This window comes from Hyperolius riggenbachi, chromosome 8 (assembly GCF_040937935.1).
Source record: "Hyperolius riggenbachi isolate aHypRig1 chromosome 8, aHypRig1.pri, whole genome shotgun sequence".
In the NCBI taxonomy this organism is placed as follows: Eukaryota; Metazoa; Chordata; class Amphibia; order Anura; family Hyperoliidae; genus Hyperolius; species Hyperolius riggenbachi.
Window position 1 is genome coordinate 87113822 of NC_090653.1, and position 21092 is coordinate 87134913.

A 21092-nucleotide genomic window follows, 5' to 3' on the forward strand; every position below is an offset into this window, starting at 1 on the left:
GGCTATTACTGTCTTAATAATTGTGATTTTAATAATTGTCTGTATATATTAATTATTTATATTGCGTGAATAAACGACTTTCTCCAAGTCATTCACTGTCCGCTACCCTGCTTATCAGCACACACACAGAACTGATCCCGGGTCTCTGAAGATACGCTACTGTTTGTTTGTTGTTGGCTAGACAGAATACCGTGTGTTTAACCGTTTTATTCGCAGGACTAGTCAGTCAGTTAGTGGGCTCCACGGTCCCATGGTAACCGCGGTGGTGGCAGTTTACTCTGAACCAGTAGGTGACGTTGTAATTACCCGTGTCTCACAGGCTCCCTTCTGAGTTGTCTGCGGCTAATTCTTAACGGTTCCTGCGCATTGACTGCGACCAGAGTTCGCACGATCTGTGCGCTGGCACCGTTTAGAAGGCTAAGTGCGGTCAGCCACTAGGGCTCCTGTGACAGTGTTAGGCAGCGGTTGGGACCTGTGTTGTGCTGAAAGTATCTGCGATAGCGCTAGCGCTATCGAGAAACGAACTAATTCGTTGGTGTAGCTGGAAGGCAATATTTTTTTTTTTTTTTTTTTTTTTTCTCAGACTCAGCGTATTATCATGCCCGGACTTCCATCAACATGACTTCACAGCCGTGCTCCTGTGTCCCTGGGCGCATCTTCACATCATAGTCTGAATCCACTTATATAGACATAACACAACAGCAACAACAACAACAACAAAAAGAAGAAAAATCACACGAGGAAAAATATTATAGTAGAATAGAATAAAATAAAAATAAATAAAAAAAAAAAAAAAAAAAAAAAAAAAAAAAAGAAATGTCCTCACCGGTCTTATAGGTATATGAGAGGAAAAGCTACTAGGAATGGGTGCAAATCCAGCCGCTGAGTGTGAATCCCTGAAAGATTGATGCATTACACCACTTATAGTATCTCACAATATTTGCAGGGAAAATCGGAACCATAAATCGGAATCAGAATCGGAAACCGGATCTGCAGTGTGCAGGGGAACCCCACACTGCAGCCGCTACCCAACAGCTCTAAAATATCAATGCTGCACTGTGAGTACCTCCTTTCCCTCTTCTTTTTCCCTTCTCTTCTCCTTTGTAATTAAAGGGATACCGCAGGGGGGCCGGGGGAAAACGAGCCGAACCCACCCGGGGCCCCCAACACCGCCCCGCAGACACCCCGCGCCGGCGCGGCCACCCACCGACGCCCCGGCCCCGCCCCCAGCCCACCCCCGGAACCCCCGACCCCAAAGCCAGAAAACCACCGCGCCCGCACGCCAGAGCCCCCGCCCCCGCCAACGCCACCAGGAGCGCACCGCGCAAACACAGACCATACTGGGCCCGCGCCGCGCGCCCCCGACAACACCACCGGGACCGAGGACACGGCAACGCAGGCGCAGCGGCCCCCCGACCCCAAAGTCAGAAACTCCAGAAGCGAACCGGAGCCAGGGCCGGAGCACCCGCGAGCGGCCGCGCCAACACAAGACGCCCGCGGGGGACCGCCAGAAGCCCCGGGCAAGATCAACCCACCCCCCCGACCCCCCTACAGCACCCCCCCAACACCATCGAGATATACATGACCACCCCCCGCCCAGGGTAATGCACACACAGCTAAATGGTCTGACAGAGCCCACCACAGCTGGGCTCCACCCCCCCTCACCACCATCACACATTCCACGTTGAATGTTCAGACCCCTGCCAACAACCCGACAGACCCTGACCCCGCCCTCCCCGCATACATACACATAGATATATATATGAATTTGGGGAAGAAAAAAAAAAATTGGAATCGCCGAGAGAAAAAGCAAATCGCAACTTCAATCTTTCCCCCAAAAACGTGCAGCCACAGCGTTGGATATTAAAAACCCGATAGTGGTAACTGTTACTATAACTACTAAACAGCTGTGCCGCACCCAATTTTACATTTCGCGCTCAGCAAGTAACACTTAAGAGAGGAAAAAACAAACAATAACACAACAGGGAGTAAGGTATTTGCTTCTTTAATGACCTCCTTACTAACAACACAGCAATATAAAGAGTCGTAATCCCTCTAGACATAAGTTTCTAAATTGTCCCGCAATTGCTTTATCGCCCGTAACTCATCTCTCTCCGGTTCTACGTCCTTCCCCGATTCTACATTCAAGAAGGATAACATCTTGCAGCGCCATTCTGCAAAACATGGAAGTATATCATCTTTCCACCTATCTATTATCATTTTCCTGGCAACCAATGAGCAACTATATAAAATATTTTTTAGATCGTTCTCTATATTCAATCTAGTCTGGCCAAATAAGGCAAAAATCTCGTCATTCACAAAGTCTGGGCTGTAATATTTCTTAATAAAGGCTTCTATCTCCTTCCAAAAACCACAAAGTTTATAACACTCCCAAAACCAATGTTTATAAGATCGGCTTGGGGCTCCACACCTCCAGCAACCACTCTTTTCCCAGCTTCTTTGTTCATCCATTTTTCTGGGGATACAATACCACCTGGAGACCAACTTATATTGGGTTAACTGGACATTAGTGCTGGCTGGTAACCAAATGTCTTTATATACTCTATTCCAGTCTATGTCATTCATCCTACTACCCAATTCTCTTTCCCACATATGTACCCCTCTGCTTCTTCCAGAGTCTCCTTCCTGACTTAGGAAGTTATAAAGCGTACCTAACCCCTTTTTGGGGATAGTACCATTGTTAACAAGCGATTCAAACTTATTTAAAGTTGTTCCAAAGGGGACTCTCTTTTGGGCTGTCCTTAGGTAGTTACTTACTTGGAGTTTCCCTAGCACAGTTGAAGGTATGGTCTTTTCATTTAACAAATCTATTATCTTGATATCTTTGATAAGTCCATTCAGTGTAAACCATCCTAAAGACTGCCCCGGTATAAAGTCTGGGTTGTCTCTTAAGGTTTGGAGTGGTGTTTGCCTCTTTTTTCCATTATGTTTAATTAGTTCTAGCATTATTTTCAACATTGGTTTAATGAAGGGGTGAGATGTACTTCCCATCAGTTTACTAAGGTTACTCTTATTCCAAGAGAAGATCAAGCCGAAGTTCACCCACGATGCCTCCATATCTACCCACCACTTCCTCTCGCCTATGCATCCCCATTCCAGGATTCGCTTAAGAAGGTTAGCAGTGTGATACCGAGCCATATCAGGAGCTGCCAAACCTCCCGCTTCTTTACTTTTCGTAAGATAATGATAGGCGATTCTGGGAGTTTTGTTGAGCCATATAAACCTTTGGAACAGCCTGTGCAATGACCGGAACCATGCCTGGGGAATATCAACTGGGATGTTTTGTATCAAAAAAAGAATCTTTGGGAGAAGGAAAGTCTTAATAATTGCTACCCTGCCTATACTGTTAAATATTGGTTTATTCCAGGATTCTAGAGAATCCGAACTAGACTTGATTATATCTTTAAAATTAGCAGAAAATAATGCTTCTGGGTTGCTACAAACCTTCGTTCCCAAGTAGGTGATCTCATTTTTCTCCCATTTTAGGTCGGCGAGAGAACTTATCTTCCCAACTATTTCCTTACTACAGCCTATGTTTAAGAGTTGCGTCTTTTTCTCGTTTAATTTGTAATTAGAACAGAGAGAGAAATCCGCCAGGATTTTTAGCGCTTCCCTTGTGGAGGCATATGGGTCCGTCAAGGTTAGAATCAAGTCATCTGCATAGGCCTGCTGTTTAATTTCTACACCTCCCACAATCAGCCCTCTAATCTGTCCATTATCCTGAATAGCTCGTATTAGTACCTCCATGGCAAAATTAAATAAAAGAGGGGACAGAGGGCAACCCTGACGGACTCCATTTGATATCTTAAAATCTTTTGTTAATTGCCCATTAATGTTGATACAGGCTGACTGGTTTGTATAGAGTTGCCTAATTCCATCAATAAATTTATCCCATAGATTGAATCGGGATAAGACCGCAAAAAGAAAATCCCTTGATAGCCTATCAAAGGCTTTTTCTGCGTCTATTGCTATGAGGACCGCTGCCATTTTTCTTTCCCTGCAAGCAAAAATAAAATTATTCACCACCGAAAGATTATCACTAATATGACGGCCAGGCCTAAAACCGTTTTGCTGAGGACCTAATAATTTAGGTAGATAAGGGATCAGCCGGTTTGCCAGGATTTTTGAGTAAATTTTAACATCGACATTAATCAATGAAATTGGGCGATAGTTTGAACAGTCCTTCTTATCTTTGCCTTCTTTCGGAATCAGTGTAATGGTTGCTCTATTTGAAAGATCTGAAAATAAAGTTTCCCCCTGTTGTGCCTTAATCAAGGCGCAGAAGGGGGCCGCAAGTTCATTCATACATAATTTGTAGAACTCGCCAATGTAGCCGTCCGGGCCGGGGCTTTTGCCCTCTTCCAGATCCACCACAACCCTCTTAAATTCTTCCTCTGTGATTAGGGAATTTAACTCTTCGCATTCTTGTGCATTTAATGATGGAATATCCACTCCAGACAGAAATTTATGTCCATCCTCTTTTGGGCTACCCAGGTTATATAATTTTTGATAAAAGCTTGCAAATACTTCCCCTATCTCCCTGGACCCCGAGACTAGCTCTCCAGTATATCTATATATTGAGTCAATAAATTTCTTTGCTTTGTCTCTTTTCAGTATACTAGCCATTAGTTTACCTGAACGATTAGTATTTATCATAAGTTCTCTGTGATTTTTTTTAAGTTGCTTCTTACACTTGTTATTTAATATATTGTTCAGGTTGTCTCTTGCAATTGTTAACTTCGTGTAATTTAAACTAGATGGCTCTGTCTTATGACTATTCTGAGCTGCTTGTAATGCTGACAAACAGCTATCTAGGGTACATTTTTTTTCCCTATACAGTCTACTGCTATGCTTGATCAAGATCCCCCTCAAAACACACTTAAGCGTGTCCCATAATACAACTTCAGATATGTTATCGGTTCTATTACAGTCATAAAATTCCTTTATGCTGGCTTTTAACTCCTTCTTAAGTTGGGCGTCTTTTAAGATATCAGCATTTAATCGCCATATCCTGTCTTTCCTTTTGTTAGAAATCCACTTAAGTGTCAGCACCACAGGGGCGTGGTCAGAATAAGTAAAATTTAAGATTTTTATGTCCATGACTTGCTCTAATTCGTCCTGTTGAAGCCAGAAATAGTAAATTCTAGAGTATGTCCCATGACTAGGTGAGAAAAACGTGTAGTCTTTCGAATCAATGTTTAGAACCCTCCATATATCTAACAGCCTCCTAGATTTCATCAAAGTAAATATATCCTCGAGTTCCTTACGGGGGATATTCAGATTTTTCTTAGAGTTATCCATCTCTGGGTCAAGGGTCAGGTTAAAGTCGCCCCCGATAATTATTCTACCCCTAGCCAAGGTATCCAGTGTTGCAAAGAATTGACGAAGGAAATCATACTGTTTTTTATTGGGGGCATATACATTCGCCAGAGTAGTAGGGATATTATCAAGCTCTCCTACTAGGATCAATATTCTGGCGTCCTCATCAACAAACTGTTTCTCGAGTTTGAACATGACATTTTTATTTAGGACTATAGCCACCCCTGCAGCTCTTCTCTGCAAACAAGATCCCAGAAACCACTGAGTATAGTTTTTATTCCCAAAACGAGGTATGTGTCCCTCCTTGAAATGGGTCTCCTGTATGAATCCTACATCTATTTTATTCCTTTTAAATTCCTCCAGAATTCTCCCTCTCTTGCATCCTGAATTGGCCCCTTTAACATTCATAGATTCAACTCTAATAACCGTCATATATTTAAATTAATAAATAAAAAAAAAAAAAACAGAGAACATGGAAAGATGCCTGGAGTTCAGGGAAACCCCCGTTCCCTACAAATACCAATTTATCAGAGAGGACCAAAGAAAATGTAACAAAATCCAAAAAAGAAAAAAAACAAAAAAATATACAGAACAGAGAGATCATGACAAACTCCAAAAACACACGCCTAAACACAACATTACACTTAGCTTTATTGAAACTCTTAAAATCTACAATCTGGACTTCGGTCCTCAGGCCAAAGAACCAGCTAGTGTCTCTAAGACACATCCTTCTTCCACAGTAATTTAAATAACCGTGGATGAATTTTAAGATGACTTCTTTCTTAGGTCTTCCAAAACCCTCCCTCTTTATGTTTCTATTTTCCTTGTTCTGCCCCCTTAGTCTTCCAGCCAGAGCTACTTAACTCCACCAGACTGGGCTGGGGTGGCGTTTCAATAGACCACCCATCAATATGAAAACTCGGTAAGCCCAATCGTTCAGTCAGTGGCTGTAGAGGATCCCCATCTCTTAAAATCCATGTCTTTCCTTCAACAAATATTATCAGGGATAGGGGAAAGCCCCATCTGTACTTCCACCCTTTTTCACGAATCTTTTCAGTCAGAGGCTTCAACAATCTACGTCTCTGAATTGTTCGCTGGGACAGATCTTGAAAAAGGTCAATGGAGCAATCTTTGTATCTGATTGTGTCGTTTCTTCTATTAAGAGACATAATCTCTTCTTTCTTTTTGTAATTTAGCACTCTGCAAAGGACATCGGTGCTTGCTCCATGGCCCATGTCTCTCACTTTCCCCACCCTGTGAATCCTTTCTATAGCAACTTTTGCCTGGTCTGGACCGCCCAACACCAGCTGGAAAATACCTTGAGCCCAATTTTCAAGCTCCTCCCTGGGTACCTGAGAGGGTATCCCCCTGATTTTTATATTGTTACGTCTTCCCCTGTTCTCCAAATCATCAATTTTGGCCCAAATTTCTCTCAATTGTCCTTTCTCTGACCCCCTGGCTTGATCCACTTCAGCTGCCCATTTCCCCAGTTTTTGAGCATCGCTCTCTACTCCCTCTAATCGAGCTGTTAAATCTGAAACTGCCTCTTTAATAGGTTTCACCTCTGCCGCTATAGATTCTTTAATTGCGTTCTTAATTGTTTCATCGAGGGAGGTTTGGAGTTTTGTAGAAAAATCCAAAAGCATTCTGGACATGGAGCCCTCCAGATTTTTCTGGATTAAGCGGATGTTCTCTTCTGACAATGATCCCCCCTGTGCCATAGTTTCAACAGGTTTGGGTTCCTCTGTAGAGAGAGATTTAGACATCAATGATTTCACTTTTGGGGATTCATATAGTTCTGTAATGCGGCGAATATGTCCACTAATTTCCCCAGGTGTTGCCAGACCGGCCGCCATTGCAGTCCACTCTGCCCCACCTTCTGAAAGTTCTTTTGCCTGTTTCTTGTTAGTGTTAGATTTTGGGGTAAGAAGTTTCTCTTTCTTATTTCCCTCCTTTATATTCTCCACAGAAAATCCAAAGTCTGATAAACCTTTACTCAACCACTGTTTATTCCTCTGTCTAGTGGCATGGGCCATTCCCACCACCCAGCATTCCGGCTGACTCCACAAACTGCCAGATCAGGACGACCAACAAAATCTACCTCTACAATATCTGGTAGTTCACTTCTGCAAGAGTCCTAAAAAAAACAAAAACCTATCTAGTATAATTCACATCAAAGCAGCATAGGCACCCATGTTTTTTATATATAAATGTGTAGCATTTTATACAGCAATATTGAGCTTCAGATCTGAACCATACAGAGCAGAATGAATACACAGCAATGTGTTGTTAGGTAGATTGCAGATTGTGGTGTCTGTTACACTACTCAAGTCTGACACTTGGCTGCAGGGCAAACTTCTAGCAGGTCCAAGCAGAACTAGAGCATATATTTTATGTATGTATTTGCAGCTTGTTATTTAGGTTGTACCATGTCCGATAGTATACTGTATAGTTGTAATAGTTGTAATACACCTCAGTTCATACAGCAAAAATACCACCCCATGTTAATTAGGCTACAGGAGTGTCACAAAATTCTTAATTACAGTAGATTCAAACTCGGTCAGCACAGGGCAGATAAATGCACATTTCCAGCAGAGTATTGCTGGGTGGGTTATAAGGTCTACTGCACTATACTGCACAGATCTCCAGCTGACTCCTAAGTTACTAGGCTACTTATGCACACTGATTAGACACCCTGATCTTTACACACAGATTTCTGATGCATTATACCACAAAAAATAAGAAATGTGATACTTATTCGTTGCTACTTGCTACTTTACATTGGAGTTTATATAGCTAATTGTATTACAGAAGCACTTTCAGCCCAAAAAGGAATTGCTTTTTAAAGGCTACTGCTAGAGCTAAGGCTGCTTCTGTGTGTATACAGACTACACAGAAAAGAGAGACTGCTGTGATATCCCCCTGCTATGTGACTGACAAGCCGAAATGTGAGAGTCAAGGAGTGCGGGAGTGCAAGGAAATGCAAACAGTTGCTTATCTCAAACCCTCCGAGATACACTGCAGCGGCGGAGGCAGAGGAATGTCAGAAATGTGAAAGTCTCAGAGCGTAACAGTGAGCAGTCCAAAACACTACAAGACAAGCGGCATAAGACAGACCTGGGACTAGGGAACATCACCAAGAGAGAGACTCCTAAAAGACAGCAGAGAGGCAGAGAGGCAGCCAGGGATAGATGTAATGTATCTAAAAGAGCTATGAGAGCTATGAGAGCTGCTACAAGCTGTGGACAATAATGTTCGAATACTTAGCTACTACAGACACTAATGTTCAGCTATACTTAGCTTCTAGTGGCTGTACATAAGGTAACTCCAGGGCCAGCATTCAGCGGTGTTCAGCATGACATGCATCCAGCATGGCAGTGTGTAGCACTCAGCGTTTGGGGGAGGGCTCTGTAGACCCGGAAGCCACGGATGAAACCTCCTCACATCCTCCTCACATCCTCTCCTATTTTTTATATATACAGAGAGACTGTGTAGCCAGTACCCCTCCCCAAAAGTTTTATTTTATTTGGCATGGAAATGTCCGGGAACTACAAGCTCATGGCCGTATCCGACCTGGAAAATCTTTGTCAGCTGCGGGGCATTGACACCCTCCGCAGGAACAAACAGGACATGGTAAATGACTTGTTTCAATGGGATACCCAGCAACCGCGGGAGCTGGATGTGTCTGCTGAGGTAGACGCTGCCCCATCTGACTCAAGGCAAGGGGAACCAGAGGCTGAAGATCCTAGGCGTACAGAGGTTGAGCATCCTGCGGGCCCTGTTGCAACAGTTACGCCAGAGACTGTCAGTATGGACCCCAATCCCAGAGTTTCTGAAAGTACTCGCCTGGAACCGGCCAGTACTGGACTGTCCGTTCGTACTGATCCGCTAATGCAGCAGGCATTACAAAAGCTGATGGACACTGACCTGGACAAGTACCTGCAGTACATGCGTGAGGAGCGCCAATCTGCAGAAGCGCGGACAGAGCGCCAAATGCGGGAGGAACGGGAGCGGCAAGCTGCTGCTGCTGAACGCCACGCGGAGAGGGATGCCGCTGAGCGAGAATGGGAGCGCCAACGACAGCATGAGCTAAACATGGCAAAAGTGCAACAGGCCAGCCTGAGTTCACCGCCCAGCCTCCCTGCTGAAGGAGCTGCACCACCCGTAAGTGCAAAATTTAAATTTGCTAATATTGAAAAAGACATAGACATTGACTTGTTTTTGCGGTCTTTTGAAAAAGCATGCCGTCAGTATCGTCTGTCCCAAGACCAGTGGGCCAGACATCTGACACCTTTGCTGCGCTACAAAGCGCTTGATGCCTTCGCAGAATTGCCTGCGGAGAAGGATAATGATTATGCCGCTATAAAAGACGCTATCATTACTAAGTACCAGCTGACGCCAGAAGCCTATCGGAAAAAGTTCAGGGCCTGGCAGAAAAAGTCTTCTGATTCGTACCGAGATGTGGCCAGCAGCTTGCTCACCACACTACGGCAGTGGACTCTAGGCCTCACCAAAGGGTCTTATGGCGTCCTGGAGGACTTGATAGTCCTCGAACAATTTCTGAACATTTGCCCTGCTGATGTACGGCAGTTTGTGTTGGAGCGCAAGCCTGCATCAGCAACTGTCGCTGCAGACCTCGCGGAGACCTTTGCAACTACCCGGGTGTCTGATGCACGCCGAACCGCATCATCCAGCTGGAGGGGAGGTCAGTCCAATACCTTGGCAGACTCTCCTGCCCCTGTGAGCCGTCCGCCACAGAGGCCACCCAGCCCAGCTGCTGCACCCAGGCCTGCAGCGCCTGTAGAGGTCACCTGTCACTACTGCCGCCAGCCCGGACACATGAAATTCGACTGTCCGGAGCGGAGACAGACACCACCAGCACCTGGATCATCTGCATCACCTGCACCTCACCCACAGCAGAGGCAACCCGCCAGCGAACCACAGCCTGGATCATCAGATTTTGTCCTGTTTGCACGTGGAAAGGAAATCCGCGACCGAACCGACCAGCAGCAACTTGTTAGAGTGAACGGCAAACTTGTCACCGGATTTCGAGACACCGGAGCTGACATCACGTTAGTTCACTCACATCTTGTGCCAAAGGAGAGCATCAGCTCCAGCCTATCCCTTGCCCTTACTGGAGTAGAGGGCACCCTTTTTCACATAGCCCAAGCGACAGTGAAGCTGGATTGGGGAGTGGGAGGAATCCAAGAAAGGGTTGTTGGGGTTATGAAGGATCTCCCAGTCCCTGTGTTGCTGGGGACTGATTTGGGCAAGCTTGTGTCCTACTATGAACCTGCCACGACCGCCTTGTCGCTCACGGAAGGAGACGGACTCTCCACCCACCACCAGGTACTTTATACACTTGGGGGAGCACCAGGGGGAGGTGGGTTGAATGTGCCCAGTTCAAGGGTACCAGGTTCAATAGTGCCTGCTTCAAAGGCACCTGAGTTTGATGTACAGACTGTCTGTTGTGATGATGCTGTAACTGTACCTGAGTTTACTGTACAACCTGTCTGTAATGAAAAAATGTCTATACCTGTCAATGTCATTACTGCATGCAATGATGATTTGAGTAATGTCCGTCTGTGCCATTCTGACAGTGTACCTGTGCTAGCAGTACCGCGCAGCTGCACTGCTCAGAACCCGAGCTCAGAACAGGTGGAGGGGGTTCCGGCCTCCTCCCCCTCCTCTGACCGCAGGGATGAGACCTTTCAGCCGCTGGCCTCGTGTGACATGAGCCAGTTGGCTGAAACTGACAGCGCCGTATTCTCAGCCGCACTACAACGTGACCCAAGCCTGGAGGTGCTCAGGCAGCAAGCCGCTGAGCCCCTCGCAGACGGGGCCGCTTTCAAGGTGTACTGGGAAGGTGGGAGACTGTACAGTGAGTCTGTACAGCCCCCTACAGGTAGATCCCACGCGAATACCAAATGGCTTGTGGTCCCGAGTGCGTTCAGGGGACATGTGCTGAAATCCGCACATGGTAATCCTCTGACAGGGCACTCAGGGGTCCGCAAGACACTTGCCGGTATTCGGAAACTGTTTTATTGGCCCCGGATGAACAGGGATGTAGCAAACTACTGCAGAGCATGTGTCGTCTGTCAGGAGCTGGGAAGGTCCAGGGATCCCCGCGGGGTTCCCTTAGGTCCACAGCCACTTAGCAGGGGAACCCTGCGTGGGCTGGCTGTTGACCTAACCAACCCACTGCCCGTTGTCAGCAGTCCCGGCAGACACCACGTCCGACTGCAGTGGCGCAAACGCCCTGTCCAGAATGGTCCATGTCGGGTCAACCCTGAGGGTAGCAGACCGCGCCCGGTCCAGGGGAACCGAGCCACAGGCTCCAATAGGTTTTCCCGCCGCACTGGCAACCCGAGACCCGTCAGCCAGGTTGGCCGACACGCAGCGGGCAGCCGACCCCAGAACGCCAACGGGGAACTAGATCAGATCTCGCAGGTTAGCGGCAACGACACACATCTTGCTGATGAATGTCTATCTGCCTTCTCCCCAGGGAGGGCTGTCACGGACGGTTGCGGGGCCGCAGGCGCATCCTGTAACCGCCCGTGAAGAAAAAGCGATCGCACTCGATTCCCTGCATCGATTGCGCTTCAAATCGATACAATCTGGGTTGAGTGTGTAGGGGGAGCTGAAGTCCTTTTCTTAGCAGAGAGAGCACCATCCTAAAGGCTGGATGGCTCTTTTGATATGCTAATGAGCCTGGGCTCAGAGAGCCCCTGGCTTCAAGCTGTGCGGATGGCCCATCCATCAGGTATAAGGTGACACCTAGCTGATCTCATGTAGATGTTAATTAACCAAGGGGTGATCAGGATGCCTAGGTGCAGCCAGGCAGGCTACAAATCTCCAGGAGGTCTTGACACCTTGCTCACTGGTAAAGATCAAAGGGAAGTTAGCAGCTAGAACACATCCTGAATAAACCTGAGTCTCATAGCATAATCCATAACTTCCCAGATCTGTCATATTTCTGGGGTTCCTGAGATGGCAGCTTCGCCAAACGTGGGGGAAGTGTAGCATGAGCCCCGGTGCTGGTTCTGAGGAAGTTTCAGAACATTCTGAGGTAAGGACTGCCAGTTAGGCAGTTTGAAAATGCCCTGATGATACCACAGGGGTCCCACCCCTCATGTCTGGTATCAGGGCGCTGGGTAAATCGAGACAGACCTGAAAATGTTAATAAATCTGCCCTGACCTGTACGGTTCGGTGAGATAGAGCCCATATATGGGTAGATATGATTTCTAGCCCCCAGGATAAGGGGAGGGCTCATCTCATCTTCTAAGGGGGTGTATGGCTCCCCGCCCTCACTCCCTCCTACTGAAGCAGGGGCATAAGAATGGCAGAGGACCCAAACTCAGTGTCCTCCACACTGAAACATCTTGAACTCATCAGATGCCAGCTTGAGGATATGCTGGCATCCACCTGGTCTGAACTCTGAACTCAAATTGAAACCCAGAACTCTGTTTTCCCACAAAAAGGACATCTTTCCAGGAACTAAGTATTTTTCTCCCTTCTTTTATTTTTTATACTGGCTATTACTGTCTTAATAATTGTGATTTTAATAATTGTCTGTATATATTAATTATTTATATTGCGTGAATAAACGACTTTCTCCAAGTCATTCACTGTCCGCTACCCTGCTTATCAGCACACACACAGAACTGATCCCGGGTCTCTGAAGATACGCTACTGTTTGTTTGTTGTTGGCTAGACAGAATACCGTGTGTTTAACCGTTTTATTCGCAGGACTAGTCAGTCAGTTAGTGGGCTCCACGGTCCCATGGTAACCGCAGTGGTGGCAGTTTACTCTGAACCAGTAGGTGACGTTGTAATTACCCGTGTCTCACAGGCTCCCTTCTGAGTTGTCTGCGGCTAATTCTTAACGGTTCCTGCGCATTGACTGCGACCAGAGTTCGCACGATCTGTGCGCTGGCACCGTTTAGAAGGCTAAGTGCGGTCAACCACTAGGGCTCCTGTGACACAATGTGCACCTGACACACACAGACCGGTAGCGGACAGGCACAGTGACACTGTGTGCGCTCAACTCACGTAGGTAGGTGGGTGCACTGTGAACAACAGGTAGGTAGGTATATGCAGTAATGGGTATTACAATGTGCACCTGTCACACACACAGGTAGTCACTGAATGTGCTGGGCCTGGCAGTGGCACACACACAGTATGGATTATCAAGGCTGTCTATGCAACACAAGTGTCAGTGGGACACACAGAAAAAAAAATAGATCACAAGAACAAGATTAGCTCTCAAAAGAGCTGTTGTGGGGTACTATTTTAGCAATAAGAATCAGCAAGGAGCAAGCTAACAAGCCTACAAGAGCCTAACTAATCTTTCCCGATGAGAAAGTCTACAGCAGCTGTTCCTTCTCCATTTACTGCAGGCACACGAGTGAGTATAATGGCCGGCGGTGCCTGCCTTTTATAAGGGGGGTGGGGCTCCAGGAGGGAGTGTAGCCTCATTGGCTACAATGTGCCTGCTGACTGTGATGTAGAGGGTCAAAGTTGATCCTAATGGTGCATTATGGGGGCGAATCGAACTTCCAGGAAAGTTCGCGGTTCTCCGCAATCGCGAACCACCGGAAGTTCGCTGGGAACCAATCATCGGCGAACCGTTCGGGCCATCTCTAGCACTGACTTGACTAATACAATGTGCAGTCGCACAGGTGCAGTGAAAGGTATGCAGTGACTGGTATTACAATACAATGTGCAGCTGTCACACAGGTGAAGTTAACAGGTATGCACGGTATCCCAAACAGCGTGCGGTCACACAGGTGCAGTCAACAGGTATGCAGGGATTGGTATTACAAATGTGCAGCTGTCACACACAGGTACCGTGAACAGGTGCAGTGACTGGTGGTATATTACACTGCTTGCGGTCATGTAGGTGCACTGAACAGGTTACAGGTATGCACTGCAGTGATTTGTATTACAAATTTGCAACTGCCTGTCACACACACACACACACACACACACACACACACACACACACACACACACACACACACAGGTACCGTGAACAGGTGCAATGACTGGTAGTATTAACAATGCGTGCGCTCACGTAGGTAGGTAGATGTAACGATTGGTGTAGCACACAGACGTCTGATTATTGTGTGATCTGCAGAATCACCAATAATACAGACTCTATACCTGATTATGAGGTGATCTGCAGTATCGCTAACAATGCAAGTATAGACGGCTGAGAAACAGAGGTGTAAAGTGTTTGGTGCAACAGTAGATTAAATGGATAGATCTCACCAGAGAAGCTGGTGAGTACTATCTGAAACAACAGTGCTAGACCTCACCAGGGGAGCTGGTGGGTACTAGCTACAATAACAGTGCTAGCCCTCACCAGGGGAGCTGGTGGGTACTAGCTGCAACAACAGTGCTAGCCCTCACCAGGGGAGCTGGTGGGTACTAGCTGCAACAACAGTAGTATAAATAATAGGTCTTTACCAGAGGAGCTGGTAAAGTACTAATAACAGGAGTGACAACAAAGTTTGGCTAAACCTTACCAGAGGAGCTGGTAAGGTACTATCAGTCACAGGAGCTGTATAACTTAAACTAAACCTCACCAGAGGAGCTGGTGGGTATTTAATCAAAAGAGCACCTCACCAGTGGCAAGGGCCCATTGGTGAGTAGAGGTGTCAGACAGGCAAGGTTTGGCAACTGAGAGGCAAATACAGTACAGAAACGTGAGGCAGAAGAATAGTGAGTAATCAGGCAGAGGTTCAGCAACTAAGGTCAGATAGGCAGAAGTACAGAATCGATGAGCAATAGCAAGGTCAGAGTATAGCCAGAATCATACACAGGTAATCAGTAATACAATATACAATAGTCCTAGTCTTGTGTGAAATCCCTTGTTTCCTCCCAGATCAAAGCACACCGGATACTAGTCTAAGGTCTGAGCGCTAACACGAGTGTATTCGCAACAGCAGACAAGTTGCCAATGACCAGTGAAGGCTTAAGAAGCCGAGGAGAGCTCACAGCCGCGCCCCTTAACAATCAGCTGATCCGAGCGGCGTGAGTCACCTCTGACGTCAGCCGACCGGCAGGACAGCTGACGCGCCTTCTTCCAGCATAAAGGTCCTGTCTCCACGCGCACCTGCGCGATACAGCGACCCTATGAGCACGAGACAGGAACCGTTCAAGGGCAGAGGCAGAGTGGAGGAGGGTGGCTGTGAAGGTGTGAAGGGAGAAAGCGGCTGAAGATGCTGTACCTGAAGGAGGAAGAGGAGAAGGAGGGTGGCCTTTTCTTTTGTGTGCTGCTTTTGCTCAGGTGCTCTTCCCATTGCAGTTTGTGCCTTTTCTCCATGTGCCTTCGTAAGGCACTTGTCCCTACGTGAGTGTTGGCCTTTCCACGGCTCAATTCTTGGAGGCAGAGACAACAGATGGCATTGCTCCGATCTGAGGCAGACACATTAAAAAATGTCCAAACCGCTGAGCCCCCCTGGGGTGATGGCACTATGGTGGCATCAGCAGCTGACGTTGAAGGGCATGTTGGCTGGCTGTCCATAGGTGGCGATACATGGCGCCGGACACTGCCACCAGCTGTTTCTGACGACGATCTCCCCCTGCTTCTTTCAGCAACTCGTCTCCTCCTACTCCTTTCTGACTCCCCCTCTGAACTGTCCCCCTGTTCATCTCCTCTATTGGGAACATACGTAGGATCCATATCATCGTCATCATCATAATCATCCTGCCCAGCTTTGCTTGCCACAGACACCTCAAAAACTGCACCAACAGCAGGTACTTCATCATCTTCACACGTTACGTCCATAGTGTCGCCACCTAACTCAGACATATGAGGTGGTGTAACTTCCTTAGCGCCTTCATCTGGTTGTAAAAATAATGGCTGTGAATCAGTAAATTCCCCACCAATTAACTCCTGTGAAGTCGCAAATGCAATGGATGTGGTGCTTGTAGTAGCGCTGGTGGCTGCGGAAATTGAGGTGTTCTGTGTTAAATAGTCAACCACATCCTGACAATCTTGGAGTTGATGGGACGTACCTTCTTCTGAGCACTGTACTTTAGTTGAGGGCCGCACGATATCACATCAACACGACCTCGCACAGATCTGCCGGGTGGCCTTCCTCTGGCTCTAGGTATATGCAGTATATGCAGTACTGGGTATTACAATGTGCACCTGACACACACAGACCGGTAGCGGACAGGCACAGTGACACTGCGTGCGCTCAACTCACGTAGGGAGGTGGGTGACCTGTGAACAACAGGTAGGTAGGTATATGCAGTAATGGGTATTACAATGTGCACCTGTCACACACACAGGTAGTCACTGAATGTGCTGGGCCTGGCAGTGGCACACACACAGTATGGATTATCAAGGCTGTCTATGCAACACAAGTGTCAGTGGGACACACAGAAAAAAGAAATAGATCACAAGAACAAGATTAGCTCTCAAAAGAGCTGTTGTGGGGTACTATTTTAGCTATAAGAATAAGCAAGGAGCAAGCTAACAAGACTACAAGAGCCTAACTAATCTTTCCCGATGAGAAAGTCTGCAGCAGCTGTCCCTTCTCCATTTACTGCAGGCACACAAGTGAGTATAATGGCCGGCGGTGCCTGCCTTTTATAAGGGGGGGTGGGGCTCCAGGAGGGAGTGTAGCCTCATTGGCTACAATGTGCCTGCTGACTGTGATGTAGAGGGTCAAAGTTGATCCTAATGGTGCATTACGGGGGCGAACCGAACTTCCAGGAAAGTTCGCGGTTCTCCGCAATCGCGAACCACTGGAAGTTCGCTGGGAACCAATCATCGGCGAACCGTTCGGGCCATCTCTAGCACTGACTTGACTAATACAATGTGCAGTCACACAGGTGCAGTGAAAGGTATGCAGTGACTGGTATTACAATACAATGTGCAGCTGTCACACAGGTGAAGTTAACAGGTATGCACGGTATCCCAAACAGCGTGCGGTCACACAGGTGCAGTCAACAGGTATGCAGGGATTGGTATTACAAATGTGCAGCTGTCACACACAGGTACCATGAACAGGTGCAGTGACTGGTGGTATATTACACTGCTTGCGGTCACGTAGGTGCACTGAACAGGTTACAGGTATGCACTGCAGTGATTTGTATTACAAATTTGCAACTGCCTGTCACACACACACACACACACACACACACACACACACACACACACACACACAGGTACCGTGAACAGGTGCAATGACTGGTAGTATTAACAATGCGTGCGCTCACGTAGGTAGGTAGATGTACCGATTGGTGTAGCACACAGATGTCTGATTATTGTGTGATCTGCAGAATCACCAATAATACAGACTCTATACCTGATTATGTGGTGATCTGCAGTATGGTCAACAATGCAAGTATAGACGGCTGAGAAACAGAGGTGTAAAGTGTTTGGTGCAACAGTAGATTAAATGGATAGATCTCACCAGAGAAGCTGGTGAGTACTATCTGAAACAACAGTGCTAGACCTCACCAGGGGAGCTGGTGGGTACTAGCTGCAACAACAGTGCTAGCCCTCACCAGGGGAGCTGGTGGGTACTAGCTGCAACAATAGTAGTATAAATAATAGGTCTTTACCAGAGGAGCTGGTAAAGTACTAATAACAGGAGTGACAACAAAGTTTGGCTAAACCTTACCAGAGGAGCTGGTAAGGTACTATCAGTCACAGGAGCTGCAGGGGCGCCGCGAGGCATAAAGCGAACCAAGCGGTCGCTTGGGGCCTCAAGATCTTAGGGACCTCGGCGGCTCCGTGACGTCGGCGTGATGTCACTTTTTCCCCGCAGCCCCGCGGGGCTGGCACTGGCAGAGCAGAGCAGGGCTACGGGAAGATGGCCGCCGCCGAAGCCCTGCTCTGGAGACTATGTCTCCAGTACAGGGCTTCGGGTGGCCATCTTCCCGTAGCCCTGCATGAATCAGTGCGGGAGATTGGAGGAGGAAGCCAGGGAGGGAGCTCCGTGGGAACTGCGCGCCTGAGGAGCCGGCCGGGAGAGGAGACGGGGAGAGAAGACTTCTGCCAGTGCCAGCCTGCCAGGTGAGTAAATTATTTTCTTTTTGCAGCCCTAATTGCGATTGATTTCTGCTGAACTGTGCCCTAATTGCGTTTGATATCTGCTGAAAATGTGGCCCTAATTGCGATTGATTTCTGCTGAACTGTGCCCTAATTGCGTTTGATATCTGCTGAAAATGTGGCCCTAATTGCGTTTGATATCTGCTGAAAATGTGGCCCTAATTGCGATTGATTTCTGCTGAACTGTGCCCTAATTGCGTTTGATATCTGCTGAAAATGTGGCCCTAATTGCGATTGATTTCTGCTGAACTGTGCCCTAATTGCATTTGATATCTGCTGAAAATGTGGCCCTAATTGCGATTGATTTCTGCTGAACTGTGCCCTAATTGCGTTTGATATCTGCTGAACTGTGCCCTAATTGCGTTTGATTTCTGCTGAACTGTGCCCTAATTGCGATTGATTTCTGCTGAACTGTGCCCTAATTGCGTTTGATATCTGCTGAAAATGTGGCCCTAATTGCGTTTGATTTCTGCTGAACTGTGCCCTAATTGCGTTTGATTTCTGCTGAAAATGTGCCCTAATTGCGTTTGATTTCGGCTGAAAATGTGCCCTAATTGCGTTTGATTTCTGCTGAAAATGTGCCCTAATTGCGTTTGATTTCTGCTGAAATGTGGCCCAAATTGCGTTTTTATTTTCTGGTGTCTGGGGTAACTGTTGCTGCATTTATTATTTAATGGTCATAGTTGGCTATATTTGCTGTGCTACGGTTAAGCTTCGCCCATACAATGTCATGGCCGCGCCCATCTTTCGGCGCGCTACGTGCGCCTCAATCACCCCCCACATCCATTTTTTCCCCGCAAACAGCCCCGCCCCAATCCGCCCTCCTGTCCCACCCACATGTCATGGCCATGCCCACTTATGTGGGATAACCACACCCATTTTTCGCCGAGGATAGGATAGGGCCTCTTGCTACAGTCCGCTTGGGGCCACAAAAACCTTAGCTGCACCCCTGAGGAGCTGTATAACTTAACCTCCCTGGCGGTAAGCCCGAGCTGAGCTCGGGCTATGCCGTGCAGGGGGAGATCTCAGCCCCTGGTGGGGCGATTTTCACCATTCAAAGTGCTGTGCGCGCAGCCAGCACTTTGCCAGCCGCGCGCACAGCTTGATCGCCGCCGCTCTGCGGCGATCGTCCGCACGCGGCGGCGGAGGAGGCCCCCGCCAGAGCCCTGCGCTGCCCGGACCAATGAGTTCCGGGCAGCGCTATGGGCTGGATTGAGTGCGCCTGACGTCAGGACGTCGGCTGACGTCCATGACGTCATGCCGATCTTCGCCATGGCGACAGGAGAAGCCAAACAGGGGAACGCGTTATATACGCGTTCCCCTGTTTGCTATTGATGCCGGCGACGATCGCACTAGAGGGAAACATGCACCCTCTAGTGGGGTTTCATGTAGCTACCATTCTGGTAGCTTTACATGATACCAAAAAGAAAAAATTAAAAAAAAAGGATTTTTGCCCATTTGCAAAAAAAAATTAACCACCAGGGAGGTTAAACTTAACCTCACCAGAGGAGCTGGTGGGTATTTAATCAAAAGAGCACCTCACCAGTGGCAAGGGCCCATTGGTGAGTAGAGGTGTCAGACAGGCAAGGTTGGCAACTGAGAGGCAAATACAGTACAGAAACGTAAGGCAGAAGAATAGTGAATAATCAGGCAGAGGTTCAGCAACTAAGGTCAGATAGGCAGAATTACAGAATCGATGAGCAATAGCAAGGTCAGAGTATAGCCAGAATCATACACAGGTAATCAGTAATACAATATACAATAGTCCTAGTCTTGTGTGAAATCCCTTGTTTCCTCTCAGATCAAAGCACACCGGATACTAGTCTAAGGTCTGAGCGCTAACACGAGTGTATTCGCAACAGCAGACAAGTTGCCAATGACCAGTGAAGGCTTAAGAAGCCGAGGAGAGCTCACAGCCGTGCCCCTTAACAATCAGCCAATCCGAGCGGCGTGAGTCACCTCTGACGTCAGCCGACCGGCAGGACAGCTGACGCGCCTTCTTCCAGCATATAGCTCCTGTCTCCGCGCGTGCCTGAGCGATACAGCGACCCTATGAGCACGAGACAGTACCGTTCCCGGCGTGCTAGACGCTGACGGAACGGATGAGGCCTGAGAACAGGGAACAAAGGCGGCCGCGGGTATACCCTCCAAGTCCGCAGCCGCCATAGTTGCAGATGTTACAGTCCCCACCCCTCTAGGCGTGGACTCCGGACACGATCCACCTGGCCTGTCAGGATGCAATCTATGAAACTGCTCCCTGAGTCCTTCTGCATGCATGCGACAAGCAGGTACCCAAGACCTCTCCTCTGCACTATACCCTTTCCAGTGGACTAGGTACTGTATGGAGTTACGCACCACCCGAGAATCCAAGATCTGCTCTATCTCGTAATCTGGTTCTCCATCAATCACCACGTGGGGGGGCTTTGGGGGGGGTGGAATCCACATGCACAGCAGGTTTCAAGAGGGACACATGAAACATTCTACCACCCCTGAAACTGGGTGGGAGCGAGACAACATAGGTAACCTTGTTGACCCTTTTGGACACAAGGTATGGCCCTATAAATTTGGGACCCAGTTTAGCAGAAGGTTGCTTTAAGGCCAAATGTCGAGTAGAAACCCACACTAAATCTCCTGGAACAAAATTCCATTCCATAGAACGTTTCTTATCTGCCTGTC

The 21092-nt window shown here is 47.7% G+C and overlaps 1 protein-coding gene and 1 long non-coding RNA gene across 2 annotated transcripts in view; one reads left to right on the forward strand and one right to left on the reverse strand.

Annotated features, from left to right (window-relative positions):
• The window catches only part of LOC137528241 (uncharacterized), a 163869-nt gene that overhangs the window by 20128 nt on the left and 122649 nt on the right, over window positions 1-21092 (reverse strand). The gene's annotated exons all lie outside the window — the stretch shown is intronic.
• LOC137529009 (uncharacterized) overlaps window positions 10193-21092 on the forward strand; it is a 75088-nt gene continuing 64188 nt past the window's right edge. The window contains exon 1 of the mRNA XM_068250871.1: window positions 10193-10689. Coding sequence (XP_068106972.1) covers window positions 10628-10689 — 62 coding nt within the window. The 5' untranslated portion in view covers window positions 10193-10627. The remainder of the gene's footprint in view (window positions 10690-21092) is intronic.